Genomic DNA, 27,247 nt, shown 5'->3' on the forward strand with positions numbered 1-27,247 from the left:
ATTCTCGAATCCAAACTATTTTCGTAAACCCAAAAATTATTTTTTAATAAAATTTAATTAATTTTAAAATTTTATTAAAAAAATAAAATTTTAATAGATGGTCAATCATAATTAGCCAAAAAAAATAGTAACAATTCCATTTGTTTTAAAATTCATCTAGTAATCTCAAAACCGTTCTGACATTTATTCATAAGGGTTTTCTAATCGATAGAAGAAAAATGTAAAAGCAAGGCCACAAGGAATCAATGCTTCAAATAGCTAGGATAAATACATTTCCGACTACCTCAATTTTTGGAACACTAGAACTATGTATTCTCAACTATTTTCAAACTCTTTAAGGTACAAGTTTATTTGAAATCATCCTATAGAAGAATTTAAAATTTTCACAATCAGATTTTAAAGATTTTTGCATGTTCATTGCATTATAATTAGAAAGGTTTAAATTTATCATTCTATTTAGAATGATAGATCAAATTTTAGAACAAATTTACCATTATTTTTTTAATGGATGCAATTTATTATCATACTTTCTAATTTGATTAAAAAAATCCAAAGTTAAAATATTTTATAAAATTTTCATTTTATTTTCTCACAAAATACATTTTTTATTATTAAGGTTTAATTAGATGTATCTAAATGGATACGACCGAATTGAATAAAGTATTGTTGATACTTTTAAAATACAAGTTCAAATTTGGTCCGTCCATTTAAGTTAGGATTATATTGTCATATTTTTACAACATAAAACCGTTTACTGTGGCAAAAAAAATTGTAAATTTTATACCAATTAATCTAAACTTTAAAAATAAAATTTCTTGTAATGATCTACTTCTTTGCCACATTAATAATTGATTGGGTGAATGTATAGTGGAAGCTGTCATGATCATAATGAACTTGTAGTGTAGTAAAAAGGAAAGTAGAAAAGGAAAAGCTTCTAGACCTTGGAGAGAGGTTAAAATTGGAATTGGAATCATAAATGCTGAACTCAAGCTCAGAACTTTGCCCATTTGCAGCAGCATCCACACACTCATATATACGCACCCACTATATTTTTGTTTTTTAATATATTTAATTTTTTTAACCCAATATTACAGATTCATAATATTATTTTCATCATCATCATCTTTTATAATACTGTGAAACATTAGTGGGCTTTAATAATGGAGCCTAGGAGCACAAACGATGACGAAAGACGGTCGAGTTGCATTATTTATTTATTAATTTATTTGTTGGCCGATGGGTTTGGGTTTTCGATTACACCTCCTGAATCCTGATGATCAACTTCAAAGCTGGAGGAGCAGCCACAGGCTCGGTTTTAGTAGAAGCTTTGCTAGGAGGTGGTGATTGAAGATGAATGGCCGTCTTCTTTCTTTTCAGCTACAACGTTCAATTTTTCTTTTCTTTCGTATTGCTTCGTCAGCTGTTCCCTGCACTCTAGACTACAAAACGCTGTATCCCTCCTGCAATATTATTGTATAAATTCGACCCAATCAATTTTAAAATATTAATGCACTTGATCCTTCTTCTCTTAATAATAATTCTATAACTTCTAGATCCCTTTTTTTCTTAGCTAAATTATTTATATATATATATGGTCTTTCAAAATCTTTTTGGAAAAAATTAAAAGAAAAAATCCTATGAAATTCAATGACAAATAGTCTAAAAAAACAAAGATTCAAATTGGGCTTAAACAAGACTTTTTTGAGAGGAAAAAAAAAGAACAGCAATCTAGAAGTTAAGAGAAATAATAAGAAAAAGGGAAAAATACCTATACATATATATATGTCACGACCAGGAGCTAAGCGGCGTTTACAAAGGCAACACGAGTGCAAAAAGGAGAAGTTTCGACAACATGGTTAGGAGAATCTGATCTTCCAGAAGCTGGGTCTCTTTGGGACACCATGGCCAACAAACGTTGATCGTAACCAAAGTTTCCGTTTTGGAATTCACGCAAAGGGTTTTAAGGGAGAGGATCGGATATAATTGGTTCTTGGGCATCCTTTATGTTGGAGACATCAACGGTGATACCTGTCATGCTTGTCGTCCTCTCGATCGGATGGCGTGAACGTTTCCCTAGCAACATGGTGTTCTATATAATTGGCTTAGCTTTCTTCCTTTTTTTTTTTTTTCTTTGGGTATTTTATGCTGTGCCTCTGTAGTGATTTTTCAGAGAAGAAAGGAAGAGAGAGTGGAAATGGAAGGAAAGGCGATGGAGGGAGGGGGAGACAAGATAAACGAGATGGGAATTGGGAGGGAGAGAGAATCTAGGCCGTTGCTTGCGGGAACAGGGTCCCAATGAAGTCCGCCTTACGCTTTCTCTTGCTCTTTTGTTTTCTTTATTTTATTTATTTACTCTCATTTGCTGTTGTATGTGGAAAATGTGTGGATTTGGGTCGGTTTCATCCTACGTTCAAGTCACGGATTTGAATTTTTTTTCTTTTTTTGTTTGGGACATTTAAAGTTGGAGCTATTTTGAATTTCTATTGATTCCATACAAGAATTCTTTTTGGATTGCATTGCCTTGAGTTCATGTCAAGCTCCGTTGTCAAAAATTTTTAATTAAAATTCATAATTATTATTTTTAATTAATATTAAATTTTAAATTGTTTTGAATATAGATTAGATCAATCTCAAATTGAAATTATTTTTTTTCAGGATATTTCAATTTTAAATAATTTTAAATTCAAATTTCTTCAAATTTAAGTTTATCTTTCTGATAAATTTGAGATTGATCAAGTTTAGATTTGAGTTTTTTGAACGTGCTTTCATATTTGAGTTTACTTTACCACATCTATACTTTATGCTAGTCTTTCTCTTAACTGTTCTTTTTTATTGGTTTGAAAATAATAATGTTTCTTCATAAAAAATAATAATGTTTCTAGTTCTTAAATACATAATCAATTTGATGGAAAAAAGTACATAACCAAATTCAAGAAGCGATAAAATATTACTTATAAAATATTTTTATAAATATCATTTTAAACAGTCTTTAACATTTCTTTATTTGAATATCCACCCGTAATTACCCCCCATTTATTTAGCTCAAGACTCAATAAATATATTGGTTTTTCTTTAACATTTTAATGTCAAACAAATTTTGGTTTTATATAAATTATTTCTTATTGGTTTTCCAAAATTATTTTTTTCAAAACTCTAAAATCAGTATGCAAAAGGATTAAAAACAAATTTGGCTCTCTTTTAAAAGCCAAATAAAAACCAATATTGGAAGACAAATTAAGGATGTGATACCAAATCTTTTAAGCATTTATTGTAACCTACCTTACAGCTTTACTCTCAATTTTTAAACCCTAATAGAGAATTATGTTGCCACGTACACGTGTTCTTTGAGCTAAATTAACTTTGAAAAGCCCTTGTCAAAAAAAAAAAAAAAAGTCATTACTAGATTATGCAATTATTAGATTTTTTTTTTATATACTTTTCCCATGTCACATGGATGGAGTAAATCTTCAAGAGCGTTTAGTGGGAAGAGTCAAATTCAAGACGTCCGTTATCCTGAGACATCATCTTGGTTCTCGAACCACTAAATAACGCTACCGTGTTATGCAATTACCATATTTAAATTGTTCAAATTTGTTGGCAAAAGCACAATTAAAGCAAACGATTCTTGTCATTGGTGATAGGAACTTCAAAAAAAATTGACCTGATAGCATACTAAACAAGAGAACTGTTTAGACCAAGCTCTCACTACTATTACTACCACAACGGCTACCCTGTCTTAACCAGAAATTAAGGCTTAAAATAGTTACATAGGTCAAATTTACGAATTTTCTCGTGCAATTGACGTTTTCAATGTCAAATCATTTGGGAACTTTACTGAAATGATTTTCATAGGAAATTTAAAAACAAATGATATCTATTATGAAATTCTTATTTTTTTTTATAGTAATTAAGATTTGAATTCAAGATTTTTAATTTCAAAATCGACGAACTAATAGCTCATTACTTATCTATTAAAGATTTTGTTAACAAGTACATTAACGGCATTCTTTAAAGTTAGATTGTTTTTTTTTTTTTTGCAATGCCACTTTGAAGTTAGTTAAAATACCTTTTTTTTTTTTTTTTTTTTGTGTAATACATAAAATTATGACTAGTGGACAATGTCACATAAGGTCCACGTCAACCCATTTGCCATCTACAGCTATCCAATGTCAGCTTCATCTCATATTTTATTACGTGTGTCAAGCCCATCCATGATCCCATTTCTCTTTTCGTCTACCCGTATATTTAATGTGCATTTATTTTCTTTCTTTTTTTTCAATTAAAATATCATCTAGAGAGTTTTTAACCTTTGTGTGTAAAAATGAAAGATTCTGGGCTTTTGAAAGAAATGATCAAGGGGACGTTTTTGCAATAATATTGAAAATACAAATGGCTCCTCGCCTCTCTGATCCTCTTCCCAATCATCCTTCTTTCCAGACCATGTTTAAATATACCAATTTAAAAAACTTATTTTGATTAAGATATTAAATGCCCAAGAAAAAATTCAACCCATTTGTTTCTTTGCCAATTAATATTCCATCCATTTCTTTCTCATCACTTACAAGAAAGTATGATTATTTTCTAGTTTTCATCTGAATCGTTTTTTTTTTTTTTTCCAAAAAGCAAACCATTGGAAGAGTCCTTTTTTTTTTCTTTTTTTTTTTTTTTAAATGAAGAGCTCATGCCCTTTGGAAGAACTAAACAAGGGAAGATTTTGCAATTATTATGCAAATGCCGACAAAATCAATTCAAGCCGAAGGAAAACCCAAAAAGAATTTGAGATCTCAGATTTAGTTATAGCGATTGAATCGCATAAGTAAGTTTACTTTTATTCTTTAAAAGTTTATATTTGTTGTGTAATTTGTAAGAGAAAATGATTTTCTCCTTTTAAAAACTAAAATATATTGTTATGCTTTGTATCATTCAATTCATTTAATTGTTTTTTCCTTCGATTAACTTTCTTTTCTCATTTTCTTTTCTTTTATATATTGTTTCTCATTTTATTTTCTCTTTCTATTGCAGAGTAAATATTTTCGCATAAACACAAAAGGTCAGATCTATTTTTTTATCTTCCTTTTTCAAAGTATATTTGTAAGGCTCCATTATTTCTTCCCATTTATTTATTTATTTTTTATTTCCTTGGCTGTATACCATGTCGGAAATGTTCAAATTCGATTAGAATGTGATTTTTTGTCCTAGTTTGTTAATTTCATAATGGGTTTCTTCTATTCTGGATTAATTATAATTAAAATTGAGTTGTTTAGACTTCCGTGGTATTATCCTTATATTCCTAAGGCTGCAGACTGTAGTCTAATAATGTTGGTTGTTTCAACAATTCATGTTTGTCCATTGCAAAGTTTTAAAACTGTTATTTGTATTTGTGCCGTAGGAAGTCATTAGCTAGATCCAATGTAACTCCTGTAACAGAATTCAATTCGATGAAGGTATCATGCTCATTTAATATAGATTGTTTAATATAGAACTATAGTTTTTCCTTTCAATATATTGATCCATCAATTAGCATTTTTGTGGTATTTTTCTTTCATATGTTCATTTATATATTCCTTTCTTCCTCTTTGTTTTTCCTTTATAATCTTTTTTTTCTTTATGTTATTCTTGAAAGAATACTTTTGTAATTTTTTTACTGTTATTCTAATCCTTCTTTTGTTTAGCCAGGAGTAAACAATGACTTAGATTTAACTATCATTTTGATAGCTAAATACTGGCTGAGGTTGAATTATCATTCTAATGAAAAACTGGCTTAGGCTTAACTATCATTTACAGCAAATATCTGCCTTGTTTCCTATTTATGTTGTTTTTTAATAAAACAATGATATCTCATCTAATAAGAATATGATTTCTTATTCAAGTTTAATTGGAAGATCTGAGGTTATAGATAAATAGATAACTCCTAAGAGTGTCTGACTGTGTGTGGTTTGTTAGTTTAACTAAGGGTTTTTTTTATATTATATTTGGTACATAGGATGATAAACTTACATTTAACCTCCATGAATAAGCGTATGTTTTATGTTATATCATTCATTCTGCATTTATCAAAAACTATACAGATTTTGGTGATTAATTCACCTTTGCATCTAACATTTGAAATTTAGCATAGTTAAGAAACTAATACCTAATTTTTATAGTAGTTATTAAAGTATTTTGCATGTATACTGTCATCTCTGAATTAAGCCATAAAAGTGAATAAAAAATTAAACTGCTGTTGATAAAAAAACATTATTTTTTTTTCCTTTTGAATGGCTAATGGCACATTGTTCTTGATGTATATGTGTTTCCCACAAATGTAATGGACACCAAACATATTGGATTAAATCTATATATTCCAAGTGTTAGGTAAGCGTCTCTTCAATCCATTTACTTTATACATTTAATGACTTTTGTAGAGATATTAATATTGATTTTGATTATGAAATATGTCTCACACTTTTTAGAACTGCTTGTAGCTTATTTCTTTTAAACGAACATGTAATTGTCTCTCCTTGCATATCAATTCAAATTTATATTCTTTTCATAATTATTGAAATTGTTACATATTTTATTTTCAATCCTTTCTTTCAAAAGACAAAACTTAGTGTACTTCAACTATTATGCAATGCATTTGTTTAGGACAACATTTCCTTACTTTCAAACCATACATAGTGATGATTATTGTTCTTATGATAATATGAACTATAGATTTGTAAAAAAGAAAATTAATTACGCTATCAATGCCATGTGTTTTTAAATCTATAGTTGACTCTGACACTTAGTGATTTAGAAAGAAAATATGAAGATGTTATTGTCAAATCTCATATTTTAAAATTTTCTTTCAATTGAATGCTAATGTTTATAGATATTGATTTTGCCGTTGCAAAAGCTATCTGCTATCTAACAACAAAAAAACCAGGTGCTTCTCTATAAGAAATGAATTCCTTATATAGAACTATATTGGAATAAGTTTGAGATCTTTAAAATTTTTGACAGCATATAAATTAGTTTTGTTTCCTGATACTAAACAATGCTATGGTCCATGTTATGCTAAATTGTTGTTTTTGCACAGCCCTTTGGTTAGTCCTTCTATTGGGTTGATGTTTTCATTTAGGAAACTTATATGTTTTTATTTCAGTTTGTCTTATGCTATTTAAACAATTGTTAAGAAATGTTATTACAGATTAAGAAGTTATATGCTAAATATATCCTTTTCCTATGCTTTGTTAAATTTATGACCAAAATCTTACGTTGTAAGAAAACGATAATGAATCAGTTTGTTTTTATGTTATGTAAAAGCTATTGATTTTTATTTTATATCTTTGTTGGTTTTTTGTTTGGTTGCCTAGGAAATCATATAGAATTAAAGAGCAATGCTACATGTTTTGATCTTTCCCATGTTTGATGTTTGATGAGGAAGAATTCATAAAGCTCATGTTTTTCTTTGTGGATATCTCTCTTTTTCTTTTCTTTAATGGTTTCAATATTGGTTGGGATTTAATACCCAATATGTATATGTAAAGCATCTAATGCTAGGAACTGTCTTTAAGTGTAAAAGCTCAGGTTTTGGAATGGACACGCAATGTTTATTAAGTTGGTAACTATGTATATGTTTTGAAAATTATTGAATTATTAAGCTCAAGATGCTATTATGTGTTGATTATGACGAAAATGTTTATGGTGCTTTGCCATGAGAATGAATTAATGTTTGGATTGTATAATGAATTAATGCTTTGATTGTATATTTAAGTTTTGCAAAGAAAAAGTTTTATTATTATATTGATAGTTTTACAAGGATTTATATGAATTATTTGATATTACAAATAGATAATTATATGAATTATTTTTTACTTTCAATAATTCATTTTATGTCATGACAAAAGTCCACGAAAGTAATAGTATGGAAAATAAAAAAAATTAAAAACCGCAATAACACTTGAGATATTGTCTAGTTTATATATATTTTCATCCCTATTTCTAATGTTGTGCCACACAGACACTGCCATGTAAGTGTCATTCATTTGTCTTGTCAGGTATCATACTTAAGCATCATTCATTTGCCATGTCAAATGTTAATCATTGTTCACTCCGTGTCATAAGTGTTTTTGTATAGCTTGACAAAATTTTTTAAAGAAAAGGAATCATTATTATTATTTTTTTTTTGGTTAAAGGTAATTAGTTATCTAAAAATTTTATTTTTTAATAAAATTTTAAAATTAATTAAAATTTATTAAAAAGATAATTTTTTATTTACAAAAAAACAATGTCAGGTTCATATATATGAGTATGAGTGTGAAAAAAATTAGTATATCACAATTTTCATTTTAAAAACTATATTAATTAATTATATGTTATTTTTTAAAATTTTAAAAAAATATATCTTAATTTTAATATTTAAAATAATTCCTTCAATGTTATTTATTTTTGCAAAATTCTTTTTGTTATTTTTTGAATCATTTTGTTTGGGAAAAAATAAAAATCTTTAATTTCAAAAACATTTTCAAATTTTCTCATATTTAGGGAGAATTTTGAAAAATATTTTTTAACTTGAAATTCTCATAATAACTCTTAAAATTTGACATTATATTCTTTTATAAAGAATAATTATGGATAAATCTTTCAATATTTAGATAAGGTCTCAAGAATTAGTTTCTTAAAAATACTAATTTTTATTTCTAAAAAAATAAAATTTCAAAGTTATCATTTATTACTTTATATTTCTTTTAACAATAAAAAATACAAGTAATGTAACATAAAGCAAATAAATAATGCAAATACAAATTAAAGGATATAAATGACAAATTTAATTCATCTTATGAATCTTTAATTTTATCTCTTTCTATTAAAAAAATATTTAATGTTAAAAAAATTATTTATTTTTTTGTTGGAAAAATCTCTTTGATTCCACAATATTTAAGCTAAATTTCTAAAAAATTTAATCTTTATTTAAGAAATTCTCGTAATTTATTTTTAATTAAAAATGAAAATGACATTCTTTAATAAAAATATTATTTGGATTTTTTCTAATATTTAGTCAAAATCTCAAAAATTATGTTTTACTTAAAAATATCATCACATCTACGTCTTTTCAAAATAATAATAATTTCTTTACTTGCAAATAAACACTATAATTTCAACCATAAACATACAAATTTTCACCAAAAATTATTTCATCTTTAGAACATGTACTTTTCTTATATTTTGACATGTAAATATATGTTCATGAAAAAAAGGCTACACATGACTACGATAATAATAATAATAACAATAATAATAATAATAATAATAAATTTAAAAAAAAAAGAAAATTATACTCAGTAAATTGAAGCCCAAAGACATAAGCCAAAATGCAACAAACACACTATTAGGCTCAACAAGAATTTGGCTTGGCAAGATTATGGATTGGGTCAAGTTGTAGTATACAAGTATGATTTGACCCAATTTCTTTTTATTTTTTATTTCTTTTTGTTCTTATTTCTTCTGCGTTCCCCCCTTTCTTTAGCCTAGAGCCTCTCTCTAAAGACTGGTTTCGGCCAATGCTCTAGTTGCCAGTGTCATCGTTAGCTTCACTGTTGGAGGAAAAAAGTAAGATGCAAAAAGTGTGTAAGAAGCTTAAGAAAGAAAGTTTCAGAATCTTATATTTATACATTTTTTTATCTTATGTGACGATAAATAGTGATATGATCAGAGTTATTGACAGTTAATAAAAAGTATATGTGAAACAAAAAAAAAGATCTTACGAATGAGTATGAGTTATATTTAATTATTATAAATTAGTGTGTTATATTTAATGATTTTAAATAAATTAAAAATTAGTTAATTTTATTATGAAGTGATATATTAATGGAACGTTAATGATAGTAATTGAACATGCACGCCTCTAGCAAGAAAAAAAAAGGGTGAATTAAAAAAGATGTATTTGAAAAGATAAAATAATTAGGGGGTGGGGTGAATCTAACATAGTTGTTAATTTCATCTTGGTATCAATCTTACTGGTCGATACGTTTCACTTATTTCAAAATATGATATATTTAAAGATGATTTTTTATATCGAATTTGATATTAGGTAATACTAATTGTTTTTATTAATTTTGGCCTGTTTCATTAAATTTTGATGAAATATCATGTTTCAGCTGATACGTGAATGTGAAATATATTTTGTAATTTTTAATTTATTTTTTGTTATTTAATTATTTTTAATCAAATAAAAATAAAAATAATTGATAAAATAACATTTAAAAGTTGAGTTTATTTATTTTTTATTTTAAATTTTTTATACTTTATTTTTTCAAACAAAAGTTTATAAGTATTTCAATTTTTTTTTCAAGAAAACAATTATATTCCTTTTGTAAAATTTAACAATCATAAAATCTTGGTTAATTTTTTTCATCTCTTTTTTTTTATCTTAATATTTATACAAAAAATAAAACGTATTTAAATATCATATGATCAGATTAAATGTTTGAAAATATTATGAAAATTTTATGATACTATTTTTTATGCTTTTAAACTTATTTACTTGATTTTTTAATATATTTCATATTTATTTTATAGATTATTAATAATATTATAATGTACAAATTTATATACGTTTATAAACATGTTTGTACTAAATAAAAAAATTTAAAATAACATACCAAAACAACTGTTATTGATATGTACCATATTTAAAAAAAAAACTAAAACATTATCTAATATGATATTAATAACTTTAAAATTATTCTAAGACCAAAACATACACATTAAAAATTTAATTTTGGGAACAAGATGATCTTTTCACTTTTGCTAATGTTTTGGCATTTATTCATGCTTTTGATCTGTTGTTTATTTCTTGTTTTCCAAACTGTTAGGGCGCACTTGTACATTTGATATAAGGAAATTAATTTCCGCTCGCAAATTAAAAACATGCCTCACACCTATTTCATCAATTCACTTCCTTGGTTTCTGGCTAAGCCAATCGTTCTCAAACAGTCATTTATTTTCCCCAATTCATAATAATTCAAGGATAAAACGAATCTGATTTTTTTTTAATTGCTACAAATATGAATTTTAATTTTAATTTAATTAATTTATACAATCATTCTTAAAAAAATAAATTTAAATTTCAGATTTTAATATTTATAATTTTTTTATTTTTAAAATACAACTTTTTTATATAAAAATTGCTAAAGCCATCATACACTATTATCACAAGATAAAAAAAAAATTATTTAAACTTGTTCATTTGAAATGATATGGCCGAAAAGTTTTTTATTGAAATCTCTTTTTTTTTTTCTCGTTTAGTGCCATATTTGTGCAGCAAGATCAATTTTAGACCTTGTTTGGAAAATGATTAAAATTAAAAATTGAATGTTATCACCTATCAATTTTAATTCTTCAAATAAAAGAAAATCCATATTATTAATTTATTGGGGGAATGGAGCAACAGACTTTGCCAGTTGGGGAAGTTCCAGAACTGTAGCCGTCCCATTCTCACCAACGATCACTGAGGAGTCCTGGAATCCAATTGAGAGCTTTCGATTTTCCATTAGTATTATTCTTGATAATTAATAAAATATTTCAATGATAGAGATTTTTTTCTTTAAAAAAAATTAAAAATTGCCCTACATGATTAATTTGGCCGATCAAAGTGAGATTGCTTGGATGCTATTTTTTTTCTTTAATATACAAATTATAAGTTATATTTCATTATAATAAAAATAGAATATAAATATAAGCTGTCGGTCTTGAAAGCTCTATTCGAAGTTTCGATCAATCTAGTTCATAGTGTGGAACAAGACAAGAAAAATGAAAAGAAAAAGTGTTTGTTTTGATCTGCCAATTATGTTTGGTGTTCTATCCAATCATCCCTGACTTCGTGGCAGCTGCATAAGGCTTTAAGGATATAAAATCAGGAAATTTTGTATGTGATAACAATTTATCAATACAATAATTGCTATTTTATAATTTAATTTTTTTTACAACAAAAATTATCAATGCCATAATTTAAAATATTTTATTTCCTTTTGTAAACCAAATTAGCAACAAAAAAAAAAAAAATCATCTCGCTATTCACTTTTCGATCCTTTTACCTTCGTAGCTGCTAGTAACTTTATCAACTTAATAATTTTAAAATGATTAACTTTTGTAATTTCATTGCCTTCATTCATTGCTAATTAATTAATCTGGTTTATTTTAATCTAGTTTTCTTTTGCAGGAGTACTTCTACCTTCAGGAGTTTCTGTATCTGGAAATCAACTTTGTTTGGTACTAGTTGTTAACAAGGAAGTGGAACAAAAATTGTCCAGTAATTCAGCATGTAGGTGAAAATTTGGGATGACAAAGCAAAAATTATGGGAAAAAAATGTTTGTATTGTCCCATCTTTCTTTCACGGTTGAATAAAAATGAAGGCAAAACAGTAATATGAGTTTTAAAAAAGCATTGAGGATTTAAAGAATACAGGAGGTAAAACTATTCTTGCTAGACTTCATCAGAGAAATGAGTGGTAAAACCTTTTTTCCACCATAGAGAGATTTCCAGCAAATTTTTATCCCTGAAGAGTTTATGCTCAAGTTTCTTTCTAAAACCTATATGGCTTTCTTCCATTACGAACTACATGAAAAAAAATCAAATTCTGGGGTCCAAGATGATGAAGCTGGATATCTGATACTATAACTTTCACCAGAACTAATCAAAGATTCACAATATATACTACATGATAGTTTTCGATCTTCTAATCAACATATCTTCAACTGTTCAAAGCAACAGAAGCATGGAACTATGATTTATCAGCTTAATTTGCTTAACGGGCAGTATAATGCATTGCCTAAACCTTAAAACCCTCATGTATTTTTTATCAAAAGAAGAGCTGATTCCATTGCAGATATTACCAGTTTCTAAGCAATTAGCATCTCTCTTGCTCAAAAGTTTTTTTTTTTTTTTCTTTTTGTATTTGAGGTGGTCAGGATTTGTACTCTTAACCAAAATCTGGTACTCTACTGACACGCGAGTTTTGTTGACTTACTCAAAAGACACTAAGTTTGTCCACACAAATATTAGTGACCAATTTTTTAGCAATAGGGTCTTCACTTATGCAAAGATGGGCAAATCCACACATGCAAACAAGTGTATGCTCGTAGAGCAAGTGATTCCATGAAATAAGAGGTGTAATAATTGATGTTTCCTACCAACTTAAAAGCATAAGATAGACAAGGGGCCTCGATGGCTGCATAAAGGACAGCCTTTCCTACCACCGAGTCCCACTACAGATTGTGTGCAAACTAAAGGTAATATGCACTCATCAGCCACATTATTGGGAGCCAAAAAAAAAACACCCAGACATCAATAATAACCCCTTTTCAATTTCAACACATCTTGCTTTGTTCACAAGGTTTGCACTCAAAAGATTAACAAAATGTTCATTGGAAGAAAATTTTTATGAATGAAAACACAGGAAGACTATTCCATTAGTAAATGCTGGTTTGGAGATTCTAAAAGTGCATTTTCCTTCTAGAGAAGGTCCATACTTGACAGGGAACTGCTGGCTAACTTCATTGAATTTCAAGAAACTATAATAAACTGGGGGAGAATTTGAGACAATGCAGGAGAGAAACAAAGCATAGGGAGCAAATTTTGATAAATAAAAGGGTCAGCCATTTATTTCTCCCTCATCTCCGCTTATCTGATTGCTTTACACTCTTTAAATTACAGCAAGTTTTTTATTCAGTAAAACCTGTTCCTAGTCCTCGTGAAACAACCTGCCTAAGAGTTCATTCATAATGAAATTAACTGACCTTTGCAAGTAGCCCTAGCAAAAAGTGTATCCAAAAGGTCCCTGCAATATCTTTTCCTTGCTTAATTTTTTCCTTTTTTTTTTTTTATTTTACACTTCCAAATCACAGGAACAAATGTTCTCTTTTAATTATTAAACCTCCTTTTATTGGAAATTGCTAACTGAATGCAGTCTACATGAATTGATAGAAGAAACTTCAAGAAACCTTTTTTTTTTGTCTGCAAAAGTACACAATAACTTACTAAAAGGTTGTCAGAAAGAACAACAAAAACTTCTCTAGCAATGGATGCATACAGTACAAAAGCCTCAGGTGCAACGTGTCTCATGACTTCACAGGAAATTGGAGGAAACATAGGATAAAATACTGAGACTATCAACCACTACCAGTAGCCATCAGGAACTCACCCTCACATACCAAGTCACCTCCAACGTATGCTTTCCCTTCCATCTTTGCTATTCCAAACCGCTTCTGCAGCTTGATAAGTGTCATCCTCATAACCAAAGTATCTCCTGCAATTACTGGTTTCCTAAACCTCACTTTGTCAACTCCAGCGAAAAAGAAATTTTCCCGAGAACCTCCCACTTCAGGTTGCAGCATAACCACACCTCCAACTTGTGCCATTGCCTGGACCAAGCAAATACTTCTATTAGTACCTACTAATAGTAAAGATGCAATGATCAGTGTAGTATTTAGGAAATTGATGATCTAAATACCAAACACTTTTTAGCAATTTGCTTCTATTGGTACCTCTTGCAGCAAGAGATGACAGTGTTTTGGTAACGAAGGCCTAGGGCGCATCCTTATGGCAACATCAACCGGCCTACCTTTAGGCCACCAAAACATGAGATGGACATAGAAAGAAGAAAACCGAGAAGAAATGAAGTTCAAGGTCTACTGAATCACAGATGATGAGTGCCACGAAAGCATTCATCTATTTTCTACTCTATTGGATTGACATCCCAGTATCATTTGGATCATGGAATCAGCCAATAATAATAGAAGGCATCAAAATCATCTCTATCAGCATGCTTGTCCATACTCCAAGTAGTTTCTCTAATTGCAATCATTTTTTCCCTTCATATACAAATATTATTCAGAATAAAGAATGCTATAAGGTAAAGCGTACCTTAAGCACCTATAAAGATGACTTGATGAAAATAAGTAGCACTGGCAAAGGAGGCTTAGAGGCTTAGATAATGATGAAAACTTTGCCTTACAAATATAGAACAGCAAATTTTACATGATAAACAGAAGAATGAAAGAAGATATCCAGCATTGGTTAAAGATCATATCACAAACCTAGACTAAAACAAAGGGGCAAAGTAACAGACCCGTCAAATCAAGCCAATTTAATGTTAGTTTGGAAATAAATATTCTTGAACTGTACAAAGCATAAATCTCCTGAAATGAGATTATACTATAACACCCTAACAAATCAGGAACTAAGTGAATGTAGAAAAGGCAATCAGCAAGTAATGAAAAATATTATTCTTAGTTCCTTCGCATTATCATTCAAGTAAAAGGACTAGCTACCATGCACAGATGGAATAGAACAGTGCAAATACTCAAATGTGTCAAAACTTGGTCAGTCTTACTCCAATTACCATTTATCCAAAAGAAAGAAAAATCCAATTACCAGGTGCCAAAAGTATAAAATTTGCTTGTTTGCTGAATCGAACAGTCAACTAGTTTTAAAAACAGAAAAACCAGATGTCCAGCTCCAATATAACATATAAAATGTGCCAGCAGCATGGTCTATCTTATAATAGGAAAAAAAAATACAGCAACTAGGGGTTATCTTGGGATTTTTGTGCAAAGACTGCAAAAAAACTTGGTGTTTTCAGAGACAAACCATCATAGGATGATCAAAGGTTGTAAATGCAAATGACACATAGAACATAGAAGAGTGAGAAGTTTACATGAAGAAACGTGATGGTAAAGAAAGATCTCAAACAGCATAAAATCTTGCCACATCTTTGTAAACATGTGGAAGAAAGAGCTGAATTAAATTAACCTTAGTTTTCAACATAAAAATGATGTATTGAATAACAAAGGAATCAAAATATATTAACAGAATAATATTCTTGGTAACATATTTTACAAAAATCCATGTCAGCTAACAATAACAACTTAGGATTGGCCAAAAGAAAAAGCAATGGAAACTTAGGGGTGAAAAAGACTTGGCAGCTGATTCTGTGACAAATCTATCTAGTCAAGCCTATGTTCATTGAGTATATTAAATACTAAGGAAATGACATATGGATCCTTAACGTCTAAAAGCATGTGTAAAGTAGCAATTAGGGGAAGGAATTCTGCAAGACTGCAACCAACTAATAAAGGATGAAATTGATAATTTTAAGTATGATGTGCTGCTAATAACTACAGATGAAAGAGTGAACTGGCAAAACTTGCCAAACTAGCAATGAGAGTATGACTGCATCTTGTACAAGTAAGAACATAATTTCAATTTTAGGTGGAATAAGATAGCAGAGTACAGGGTTGAAAAAAAAGATATGGAAAATGGGATACAAGAAGGATTTAAGCCAAAACTTGGAGAGAAAATGCAATTCAGCATCATAAGACAAAACCTAGGATCAGGCCTTATGGGTAATAACCAGTGTTTCCAAGGCATGTACCTAGGCATTAATGCAAAAGGCTAATCAACTAAAGTGTTTCACCCCTTTCAGTTGAGGCAACTTTGATCAAGCACACAACTTTGGTGCCTACGCATAGTTTTTTGTTTTAATAAGGAAAGGGACATAATAGCAGACATGACTTAAAGAGTACTTTATTCTTTTGTTGGCTATATTTTTAATGGTCAATGTAGGACAAAACCAACTATGTTTAGAAGATTAAACAAAAATAGGCAATAGAACATGTACAAATTTTTGTTGATGGATGTGAAGGAAACATTGAGTTAGTGTGTGATAAATTGATAATGGCTTTCAAGTTGTTGGACCCCAGGTAATAAAACAACAAAATACCCACAAATAACAGACAACAAAACTCTAGCCAATAATAATCACAGAACAATTAATTCAAGATAATCAAATCAACCGAAAAAGATAAATCAACAGATATTGCATGCAGTAATGAGAAAAATAAAGAATGCAAGATATCAGACTATTGAATGGAAAAGCAAGAAATCTTTACATGCCTTCCACCTTGATCATTAGATCTTGCTATGTAACACAATCATGGCCACTAGAAGAAACAAACACAAAGGGCTTATCACTTGAACCAATTTATGTCCATGGGGCTGGACCCACATAGGCTAAGTCAAGTGCCCAACAATCTCCCGTCTAGCCCCATTCGAAAGAGAGACATCGCCACAATGTCTCACTTGGAGTTCACCTTGGCTAAGGAGTCCATATCGATCAGGTCACTGGATAACTCCAGCTTTGTCACCTTGGCTAAGCATTTGTTGTTAATTTAAAAATCCAGAAACTTTGTCACTTCTTATTCAGGCTACTCAGACCATGCTAAGCCTTAATCCTAAACTAGTTGGCATGTGCTACATGAACTGCTGAACTAGGGTCAGAACAAAACAAATAACAAAACTTAATTTCTCATGATAACCATAATTTTCTTCTAACTCAGATGTCCTGGTTCCATAATTGAGGTAAACTTCTGCAAGATATCTAGTTCAACCTCCAGCTTAGAGTGCCGGAAATATTTATTATTCTTCACCATATTACTACCAGACCATCTCAACAATTATACTTTCGCTTTTCTAAGAGGGTTTCTATTTCCCACAATTTAGGTAATCACGAAGCAGTAGCAGCCCTACACCTCCTTTAATTAGATTGATAACCAAAAAGTCATCGGATAAAACCACATAATTTCATACATACTGATATAATCCTACATTTGACATCCTCGATAAAGAAACTATGCTTGCAATAAAACATCCATAAAATCAAAATTAGCAGAATTTAAATGATAAACAAAATGATTAAATTGCCAATCATTAAAATAGAAAAAGATAAGTGAAAGGAAATTCATTTACCTCAACCATGAGAACACCAGGCATTATAGGCCTCTCAGGGAAGTGGCCAGGAAAAAAGTTGTCATTTATAGTCACATTCTTTATACCAACAGCTGATACCCCTGGGTTATATTCTATCACTCTATCCACTAATAAAAATGGAAACCTTCACCCAAAAAAACAAAAAAAACCCAATAAACATATAACAGAAACAAGCAAAAGAAAAGCAAAAAAAATAATAAACTAAAACTAGAGAGTTTAGTTCACCTGTGTGGTAAAATCTCTCTTATCTGATTTATGTCAATCACAGTAGGAAAAGCTGGGTACCCTGAAACAATCAAGAAAAAATAAACAAACCAGATTTCATTAGAACATAAAGATTTCAAAAAAGTGAAAAAAGGGGAAAAAAAGTTTACTTTTTTCAATTGGTGTGCTCTTATCTGTGCTTTCGGGTCCATTTAAAGAGCAATGAAGGGCTGAGTTGGACCGGTGGGTGAGTTTTAGAGAGAGTGAACGAGATCCTGGCAAAGAAAGAGATGGGGAAGGAAGAGTTTGGGAGAGTCTTCTGGGTTGACTCAGAGAGCCGTGAGTGAAAGACACAAGCGAGTTGGCGGCAACTGCCATTGGTTGAGAGATGGAGAGAGCAGCAGCAAAGGCGGAGAGTTCGCAGTGTTACGAGTTTAGATCAAACTGAAGACTGGTTATACCATGCTCATATTTAAGGTTGGTCACCCACCTGCTCCTGCTCTTGCTGTATTTTCTTTCCTTTTTTTTTTAAATTATTTAACATAATTTTATTTGAAGTTACAATTTTTTAAAAAGACGACACACGTGAACTTCATAAATAAATTATTTTTTTATTGTTTTAAAAAAATTTTTATTTATTTGATTGGATAATTCTACAAATTAATTTGACCTTTTAATTTGTAAATTAAAACTCTAAAATTGTTCAAGAAAATGTTCAAAATAACAAATATTTAATTCTAATAATTATCAATTTTTTTTATCTTATTATCACAATTAATCCATTCATTGAATGAAAAGGAAATGAAAAGTTTAATTCATTAAACCCAAAAATAATGAAATTTGTTTCTCTTTCTTATCTAAATATTTTTCTATCAACTATTTAATGTTATTGATTTTTCAAGTCTTTATAAAAAAAAAAAACTTTTAAAAAAATTACTCATTTTTTATTTTTCAATTTTCATCCAAATTTTATTTCTCTAAAAAATCATTAATCAATTTATAAGTATTTTTTTATTATTTTTATTTAAACTTTTTTTATTTATTAATAAATATACTCACTAATTTATAATTTTTTTAGAACCCATTAATTAAAAGACTTAATTTACAAATTCAAAAAATATGGAAAGAATTTGATTATAAATTTATTGATTTATGTTGTAAAATTCTCGATCCATTTTAATTTTTTTTATTGTTCATGATAAATTTTTATATTTATTTTTAAAAAATTTAATATTTCACAAGTTAATGAAACAGTATATAAAAATTTGTTTTAATATTTTTAATTATTTTTATTGTTAAACAGCAGCAACGCGAAGACACTAGCTAGTTAAACTGTATTTTCAATTTTCAATCGTCATTTTTATTTACGACAATGTAAAGGAAGAAAAGATTTAAAGAATTTAGATTGATTATAAAAGAAATTGCTATATAAATTATGTTCTCAATAAAAAAAAAATTATTTACTTAATGTCTCAATGTATTGCATAGAAATTTTTCATTAATAAAAATTTGACAATATCATTATCATCGCCAACAAAAACTGTTATGACGGTTGAATTTTTGTTCCTTCTTGTCGTCGCAAACTCGTAACAATCGTCATCGTTCTTCCCAAAGCAACCAACCTGGTTGCAACTAATTCAGCTTTTATAATTTAATGTTTTATTTTAATATTTTTTTTTCTAGGTTTTGCTAGGAAAAATATCGAATAGTTATATAGTATTAGTAGCTTGAATTTCGTATGACTATCTATTTTATTGATCACAAGGTTTTTTAATCCGTGCAAAGCACAGAATATTTTTTATTATAATTTTTTTAAAAAATGGATTTTAAAATAAATTTTATTTTATTTAAATTAACATAAACGGTTAAAATTTTTTAATAAGAATAATTTTTAAAATGTCAAATATTTTTAAAATTAAATTATTAATTGACTAGGTGCATTAATAAGAAAGAAGATTGGAAATGAACATATATAGGAATTTAATATAAAAGATATTTAAATTTTAAATGTTATAAATAATATTTGAAGAGTGTGAATTTTGAAATAAATTTTATTTTATTTAAATTAAGATAAAACGGTTGAAAGACTTATTTAATTATTTAATTTTAAAAATAGAAGCATATAAAATAAAGTCATTAATTCAAATTATGACATCAATCCTAACAAAAAATCATACAAAATCAGATTTTTAAAATGCCAAAAAATTAATAAACACAAATTCAACTCAATTCAAAGTTATGATTTCTGACTTCTAAATAACTAACCAATAATGCATATTTTCCCTCTTTGGATCAAATTATGCACATAATTCTATAAAAAAAATTAATTAAAAAAATCAAAATTATATTTTTATAAATATATATAGGTAATTTATAGACTATGAGAATTTATATTCACAATTGTATTTATAATTTTTTTAAAGTAATTTATAGTAAACAATCAATTTGTACAATAAACAAAATTAGAGAGTGGATAACAATATCATTGAAATATAAAAATATTGTCATATTACACCATTAAAGCATATTCTTTTACATGATATGATTAACTCATATGTATGCAGGCAAACATATTCAAGCATAAGGGTATTAGCAAATACACCAATATGGTACCTATACAAAATTTACTAAAAAAAATGTAGTTTGAAGCTTACAACTCAACCAAACCATTAAACTTTGTCAAATCTGAAGGAAATTTTTTTTGTCAAATTCTGGTTAGATAAAAGGCTTTCAAACACCACACAAATTAAATTAGTCATAATTTAGTAAATATATATAGGTATAGATATACCTATATATACCTCTATATATATATATACCTATATATGTACCTATATTATACTATTTATATATATTTATATAGGTATATATGTAGCTATGTATATAATATACCACCGACGGTGGAGTAGGTGGCAGCGCGACGGCTGAAGCTAGGAACTAGGTTTGATTTTCCTGAAAGAGAAAAGAGAAAAAAAAATTATTTTATGAAAGAGGAGAAATGAATTAGATAAAAAAAAAAAAAAAAAACAAGTATTTTATAGCTTTCAAAAAAAAAAAAAAAAGAAGAAAAAAAGGGTCAGACCCGTGATCAAGTTGTTTTGGCCTAGATTCAAAGGTTTAAATTAGATATGTTTTTTTTTTGGGCTATGCCTATATTTATTTGTTTCAATGTTTGTTAATATAAGTTAGTATCTAAAAAGTGTACACATGAACAAATGAAAAATATACATTTTTAAGAAATAAATTTATTTATGAGAAATTATATTAGTGTAAAATTTTATTGTGAAATATTAGTAAATAAATGAAAATATTTTTGATGATGAAATATTAAAGAATTTTGAGTAATAATTCTTTAAAAATCTTTAGGTGATAATATTTTTTTCTAAAATACTATCAACGTATTGGAGTATTTAGAAATATATTCAATAAAAAATATTTTTTTATTTATTTTTAATTAAAAAATTATAAAATAATAATAAATTTTTTTTTAAATAAATAAAAGATAAATTAAATGAAAATTTTCGATAATAGGACTTTGAGAAGTCCAAATAGTGATTCTTGATAATTCTCTAAGTAAAAAATTTTTTCTAAAAATATTATCAAAGAATTAGAATATTTAAAATGACTCTCAATATAAAACAATTTTCGTTTATTTTTCATTTTTAAAAATGAACTTTCATTCTATAGCATCGCAAATTAATCCATATGCATTATTTTTTTATATACCGATTATAAAAGTAAATGAAACCTCTAAGGATGAGATCCTAAAGAATTTTGAGTAGTGATTCTTTAAGAATCTCTAAGTAAAAAAATTTATTTAAAATACTATCAATGTATTGAAGTATTTAGAAAAATTTTTGATAAAAATTTCTCGCTTATTTTAATAAATAGAATAAGAAATGAATTTTTTTATATATTATTAGGATTAAATTATAGTTATCATATTTTGTTATATACATTATAAATATAATATTAAAGATAAAAATGAACTTTCGAGAATAGAATTTTTAAGAATTCTGAATAATAATTCTTAAAAAATCCTTAAGTGAGAAAATTCCTTTTGATATTGCCAAAATATTGTAATATTTTCGAGAATATTTCAATAAACAAGGTTTTTATTTATTTTGACCAAAATTAAAATTAAAATTAAAATATGTTTTATTACAATAAAAAATTTAAAAAAAATTAATTTTAAATATCAAAATTAAGATTTTTTTTGTCAAATTAAAAGATAACACATAATTAATTGATACCATTTTAAAAAGGTACTATGGGGTGCTAAGCTTTTCCCATGCATAACCAACTCTTGAACCCGAGCTATTTTCGTAGATCTAAAAAATTATCTTCCTAATAAGGTTTTAATTAACTTTAAAATTTTATTAAAATAATAAAGTTTAATAGGTGACCAATTACACCTAGCCAAAAAAGATTAGTGACGACTCTTTTTCATTTTTAAATTCATGTAACGAACCTAAAAAACCGTTACGATAACTTGACGACTCTACTGGAGATATTATTTTTTTAAAGAGCCAAGCCAAAGGTTAATAATGTGTTATCTTCATTTTTGGTTTAATGGCCTTAATTGGTATTTAACTTTAATTTCTTTAATCTTAATTTTGTTTTTTTTAATGATACTAATAATAATAACAATAATAATAATAAAAGGAATACAAACAAAAAAATTTTGCATTTCATTTCAACCATGTCATTTTTTTTATTAATTTTCCATTTATTTGATTTTTGGTATTTATTATTAACGTTATTATAAGGCACCTAGAATAAGGATTATAATACCTTATTCCCTCATTCATACCAGACACATTCATATTATGCATGAACTCTATACTTAGGCTCTAACCTTTTTATGAGAGAGTAAAATACTTATGCTCTCATGAGATGATAACCTCCATAATGACAAGTAAAATACTCATATTCAGATTGAACTCTTTCAATCTAAAATCTAAAATGGATGAGGATCAGGGTGCCTTACTAGTCTTGCATTGACAACAGTGAGGAATAATTTGAGAGCCTGTTAGATACGATTAAATCCAAACTAAGCATCTAGTAAATCATAAGTGCCAACCCTAGGTAGAACTATGCTAAACATTTCGTAGACATTACCCGGAATAAAGCATGAGAGGAGCATCCCAATACAATCTTTATTTAGGTGTAGAATAGTGCAAATAAAAATAAAATTTTGAAAAAAAAAAAGAAAAAAAGAGAAATAAGAGAAAATATTCTTTTAATAAATTGACATAGAGTTCGATTCGACTAATTCTTATTCAAAATTTATATCTTCAAAAAATATTTTTTTAAAAAAAAGATTTTTTAGTATTTTCCAACAAACAAAAATACAAAAATAAAATTTTAAAAAAGGGTTTTTTATTATTTCTTTATTTATTGATCGAATAAAAAGCAAAAGTATAAAAAAAAGAAAATTTTCTTGAAGTATTGGTAATCTTATGTTTTTATTTTTTTGTAGGAAATGTTTTCTTTGATTATTATTTTTATTATTAATTTTCTTCTAAGAAAAAAAAAGCAAAAACCAAAAAAAAAGGTTTTCTTAATTTCTTTCTTTGACTAATAAAAAGCAAAAATATAAAGAAAAGATAGATTTTATCCTTTTATTTCAACTAAAATTTTCTTTTGAATTTAGAATCAAGTTATTTTGTATTTAGTTTGTGTTCCCAGATCTTTTTTTTTTTAAGGAAGTTTTGAAACTGATCATTTTATTTGGTGGGCTTGCAAAAAATGAAAAGAAAAAAAACATTAATTTACTTTTTTGCATTGCATTTAAAAGTCTTTACTAATTTTTACTAAGTTTTTCGTGTTTTTCAAGTTTGTTACATCATCATTTTGGATATAAAGCATAAAAAATGTTCATCTTAGATAGTCTATCAATGAGATTTTTAAGAGATTTCAAGAGTCACAAATAAGACTTTCTTTTAGTAAGTTGTCTTAAGAAGTCAAGGAATGGTATGAAAATAAGTAATAGGTATAAGAAGAATAAAAAAAATGAAAAGAAAAAAAAAGATAACAAAAGATAAAAAGAACCATCCAATATATTTTCTTTGAGGCATATTATTCGATTGGTTTAGTGTTTGTTCAAGATTTGCATTTGTAGGTTAAAAAAAAAAAAGAGTTGTGATTTTTAATTTTATCCCTTGCAGTTCATTTAATCTTTTTTATGGTTATTTTCATCATGTTTTGCATTATAAAAAAAATAGAAAATGCATTTCATCTTATACCTAAATGTTCGTGTCAATTTTATTGGATTGCATTGTACATACATTGTATCCCATGCATAAAATATGTTAATGCATTTCATATAAGTATGTTTCATTTATCACATACATGCCTCTCATTACTCATGTGGTATATCATCGTATTTCATGCAAGTAGATTCATAAATGATATGATTCTATAAAATGTGCATTGTACAGATTGCATTTCATGTGAATACATCTCACTACCATTGTAATATGATGTTGCATCCCATTACATACATATTTACATAGGTGGTATAATTTTTGTTACTTAAACATCGTATGTATGCAAATGTTCATCATCCAAGCATCTGTGAATCTTAATAGTGTTTTGGCACCACTCATGTATCTATGATCATGTTAGGCATATTCATCGTCATGAAAAATAGGGTTAATCTTGTTCCTTTCGAAGAAGAAGGGTTTAATGATGCTGATTTCTTGCTACATTTTTTGAGTCAGTTTAGTTTTATTCACAACATGAAAGATCAAATGACTAGAATAAAAAGGATTTAACAGGTTCAAGAAAATATGAGGGGAAAAGTTATGAAAATACCACAAAATATTGAAAGACAACTAATGGGTTTGAAACAGATATTATTAAGGCTTTCAGAAAGAAAGAAAATTACTGAAACATCTAAGATAAGAGAAAAAGTTGTTATTAAGGAACCATTGTACCCATTTGGGTTCACACATCCTTATGCTCATAACCTCATACTACATAAGCATTACCAGTAGACTAGTAGCTTACAATTATACTAGTACTAGACCATCCCCAGTCCAAATAAATGTCAATTCCAAGGCTACCCTCTATTATCCCATTATAATTCCCAACCTAGATGATTCTAAAGAATAGGAAAAGTTGAAAGGGGTGTCAGAACTGGTTGAAACACTAAATTGAAAAACAAGTACAATCTACTAGAAAAAAAACTTGGGACGGTAGAAAAATATGATGTCTTTAAGAATATTGATGCCAATGAGCTTAGCTTAGTTCATATCCTCGTTATCTTTACAATGTTCAAGATTTTGATATTTGAGAAATATGATGAAAATGGATGCCCTAAGATATATTTGACTCAATACTGTAACAATATAGTTGGGTATGCCTATAATGAATAATTACTTATTCATATCTTTCAAGAAAGTTTAATAGGGATAGCTGTTAATTAGTACTATAGTTTGGAAAGAGGCTAAATTCGTACTTGAAGGGATTTATCTTAGCCATTTTTGAAGTGATACCACCACATGTTAGAGATAACCCTAGATCGATTAACCCTTCAAAACATGAAAAGAAGCTTTAATGAAAGCTACAAAGAATATGATGCTAGATGGAAAAAGGTAGTGTCACAAATACAACCACCTCTCACTAATAGGGAACTAAATTTTTTATTTACGAATATTCTTCCTTCTCCTTACTATGATAGGATGATTGGTAATGCCTTTTTAGAATTTATAGATATACTATTTACTATAAGTAGAATCAAAGACGGGATAAAAAAAGGGAAAAATCATATATGTCAGTGCAAAGATTCATAATGAAAGGAATTGAGGTATTTTTTGTGAACATGCTCAAGAAATAATCATTGAAGGGCAAAATCAAGAAAATCTCAACATGATACATAAAAATCTAGTGGATGGTCATTGGTTACCACACCTTTCCCAACCTTTTTACAATTTGACACCTCATGCTAATGGCTTTCATTAACCATTTCATCCTTATGTTCAAATGTCCCTTTCCCAAAATCTTTCACCATAGGTATTCACAAAATGAAAGATCAACTCAAAACATCCATAAAGCCATAACAGAAATAGAGTCAAAAATACCATTTGCTTCCAATATCTTACACAAAGCTTTTTTCATTTCTTGTCAGTAGTCATATGATTTTTTTTATCTCTGCAAAGTTTAGAAAAGCTCCTTACCTAAAAAAGTATGATCCTAATATTAAATGTGAATATCATGATAGGGTCAAAGAACATTCCATAAAAAATTGCATTGTTTTCAAATATATGGTTCAATCTTTGATTGATGCAAATCCTGTAAAATTTAAAAAGCTGGTTGGCAACTTTGATAATTGATAATGGTGAAATTGAGGGTCAAGATTCTAAAGCTAAAACACTAAGTAGATGACTTTTTTTAAGCTTGTATATCATATTGAGAGCACTATTAAGAATGTGAAATTTGAATTAGACCTGAATGTTTGCATTGAATAAATGGATATGGTACATCATATTATCTCATAAATTTGTTAACATTGAAAATTTTTAATTCCTTTTTAGTTTTAAAATTTTAAGTTTTTTAAAAGAAAAGTAAAAAATAAAAAATTTGTTGAATTTGAATAAAGACCTACAAGTCATAAAAAGAGAAATGCCCTAAAAAAAAAGAATGACTTTTAATTTTTGGATTTTTATTTATTTGTAAATATTGTTTTTGAACTTTCGTGTGACATAAGTTTAAAAAATTGATTCGCAATTGTTTGAGAATAAAACCCATATATGTGGTTTTCAAGATTCAAAAAAAAATTGAAAAAAATAGGCCTTTTCAAAGGAAAATATATGTTTTTTTTAAACGACGATAATTTTAAAGTAATTGGTGATTACTATTAAAAATAAACTCATCTAATACCTTCACACCTTTCTTTGACTACTTATATATTTCAATCTTTTTGAATAATTTCAATCACTAGTCATAATCTTTTAAAGGGCATAAACTTCAACTTGCGAACTTTGTCATCATTTGATAATATTGAGATAATAATCTTTTTGTGGGCAATGAACAAAAATGTCAATTTTAAAAATTCATTATGAATTTAGAAAACCAAGTAAGATATTCTTTCAAATTTTTAATTAGTAATTTAATGTATGTCTAAATTTTGTCAATATGACTGAACTATCTAAACTCTTTTAATAGCCCTAGACATGAAAAAATGCCTGAATTTTTTTTCTCAAGTAGCCATTGTTTCACGTTTTAAGGCACATTGAATAAAAGAAG

General features: G+C 27.6%; 1 protein-coding gene, 1 long non-coding RNA gene and 1 pseudogene across 2 annotated transcripts; 1 reads left to right on the forward strand and 2 right to left on the reverse strand.

Moving 5' to 3' along the window:
- Window positions 1-991: 991 nt before the first annotated feature.
- LOC111316406 (uncharacterized) lies at window positions 992-2,644 on the reverse strand (annotated as a pseudogene).
- A 1,679-nt stretch (window positions 2,645-4,323) lies between these two features.
- Window positions 4,324-7,660, forward strand: LOC149511991 (uncharacterized). Its single transcript, XR_016333267.1, has 2 exons — window positions 4,324-4,816; window positions 5,023-7,660. It is a non-coding gene; the product is annotated as an uncharacterized LOC149511991 (long non-coding RNA).
- A 6,218-nt stretch (window positions 7,661-13,878) lies between these two features.
- LOC111316953 (uncharacterized) lies at window positions 13,879-18,539 on the reverse strand. The gene is made up of 4 exons (XM_022919204.2): window positions 18,166-18,539; window positions 18,017-18,077; window positions 17,771-17,915; window positions 13,879-14,385 (listed from the first exon to the last, which is right to left on the reverse strand). The coding sequence occupies exons 1-4, from the start codon at window positions 18,371-18,373 to the stop codon at window positions 14,134-14,136; spliced, it is 666 nt and encodes a 221-aa protein (XP_022774939.2). The 5' UTR covers window positions 18,374-18,539; the 3' UTR covers window positions 13,879-14,133.
- Window positions 18,540-27,247: the final 8,708 nt, after the last annotated feature.

This window comes from Durio zibethinus, chromosome 24 (genome assembly GCF_047325235.1).
Source record: "Durio zibethinus cultivar Kanyao isolate XHJ-2024 chromosome 24, ASM4732523v1, whole genome shotgun sequence".
In the NCBI taxonomy this organism is placed as follows: Eukaryota; Viridiplantae; Streptophyta; class Magnoliopsida; order Malvales; family Malvaceae; genus Durio; species Durio zibethinus.

Coding starts and splice junctions, on each gene's coding strand:
- LOC111316953 (XM_022919204.2), bottom strand. CDS start 18,373: ATGGCAGTTGCCGCCAACTCGCTTGTGTCTTTCACTCACGGCTCTCTG. Junction 17,916..18,016: donor AGAGAGATTTTACCACACAG/GTGAACTAAACT, acceptor TTTTGGGTGAAG/GTTTCCATTTTTATTAGTGG. Junction 14,386..17,770: donor CTGGTGTTCTCATGGTTGAG/GTAAATGAATTT, acceptor TGCTTGGTCCAG/GCAATGGCACAAGTTGGAGG.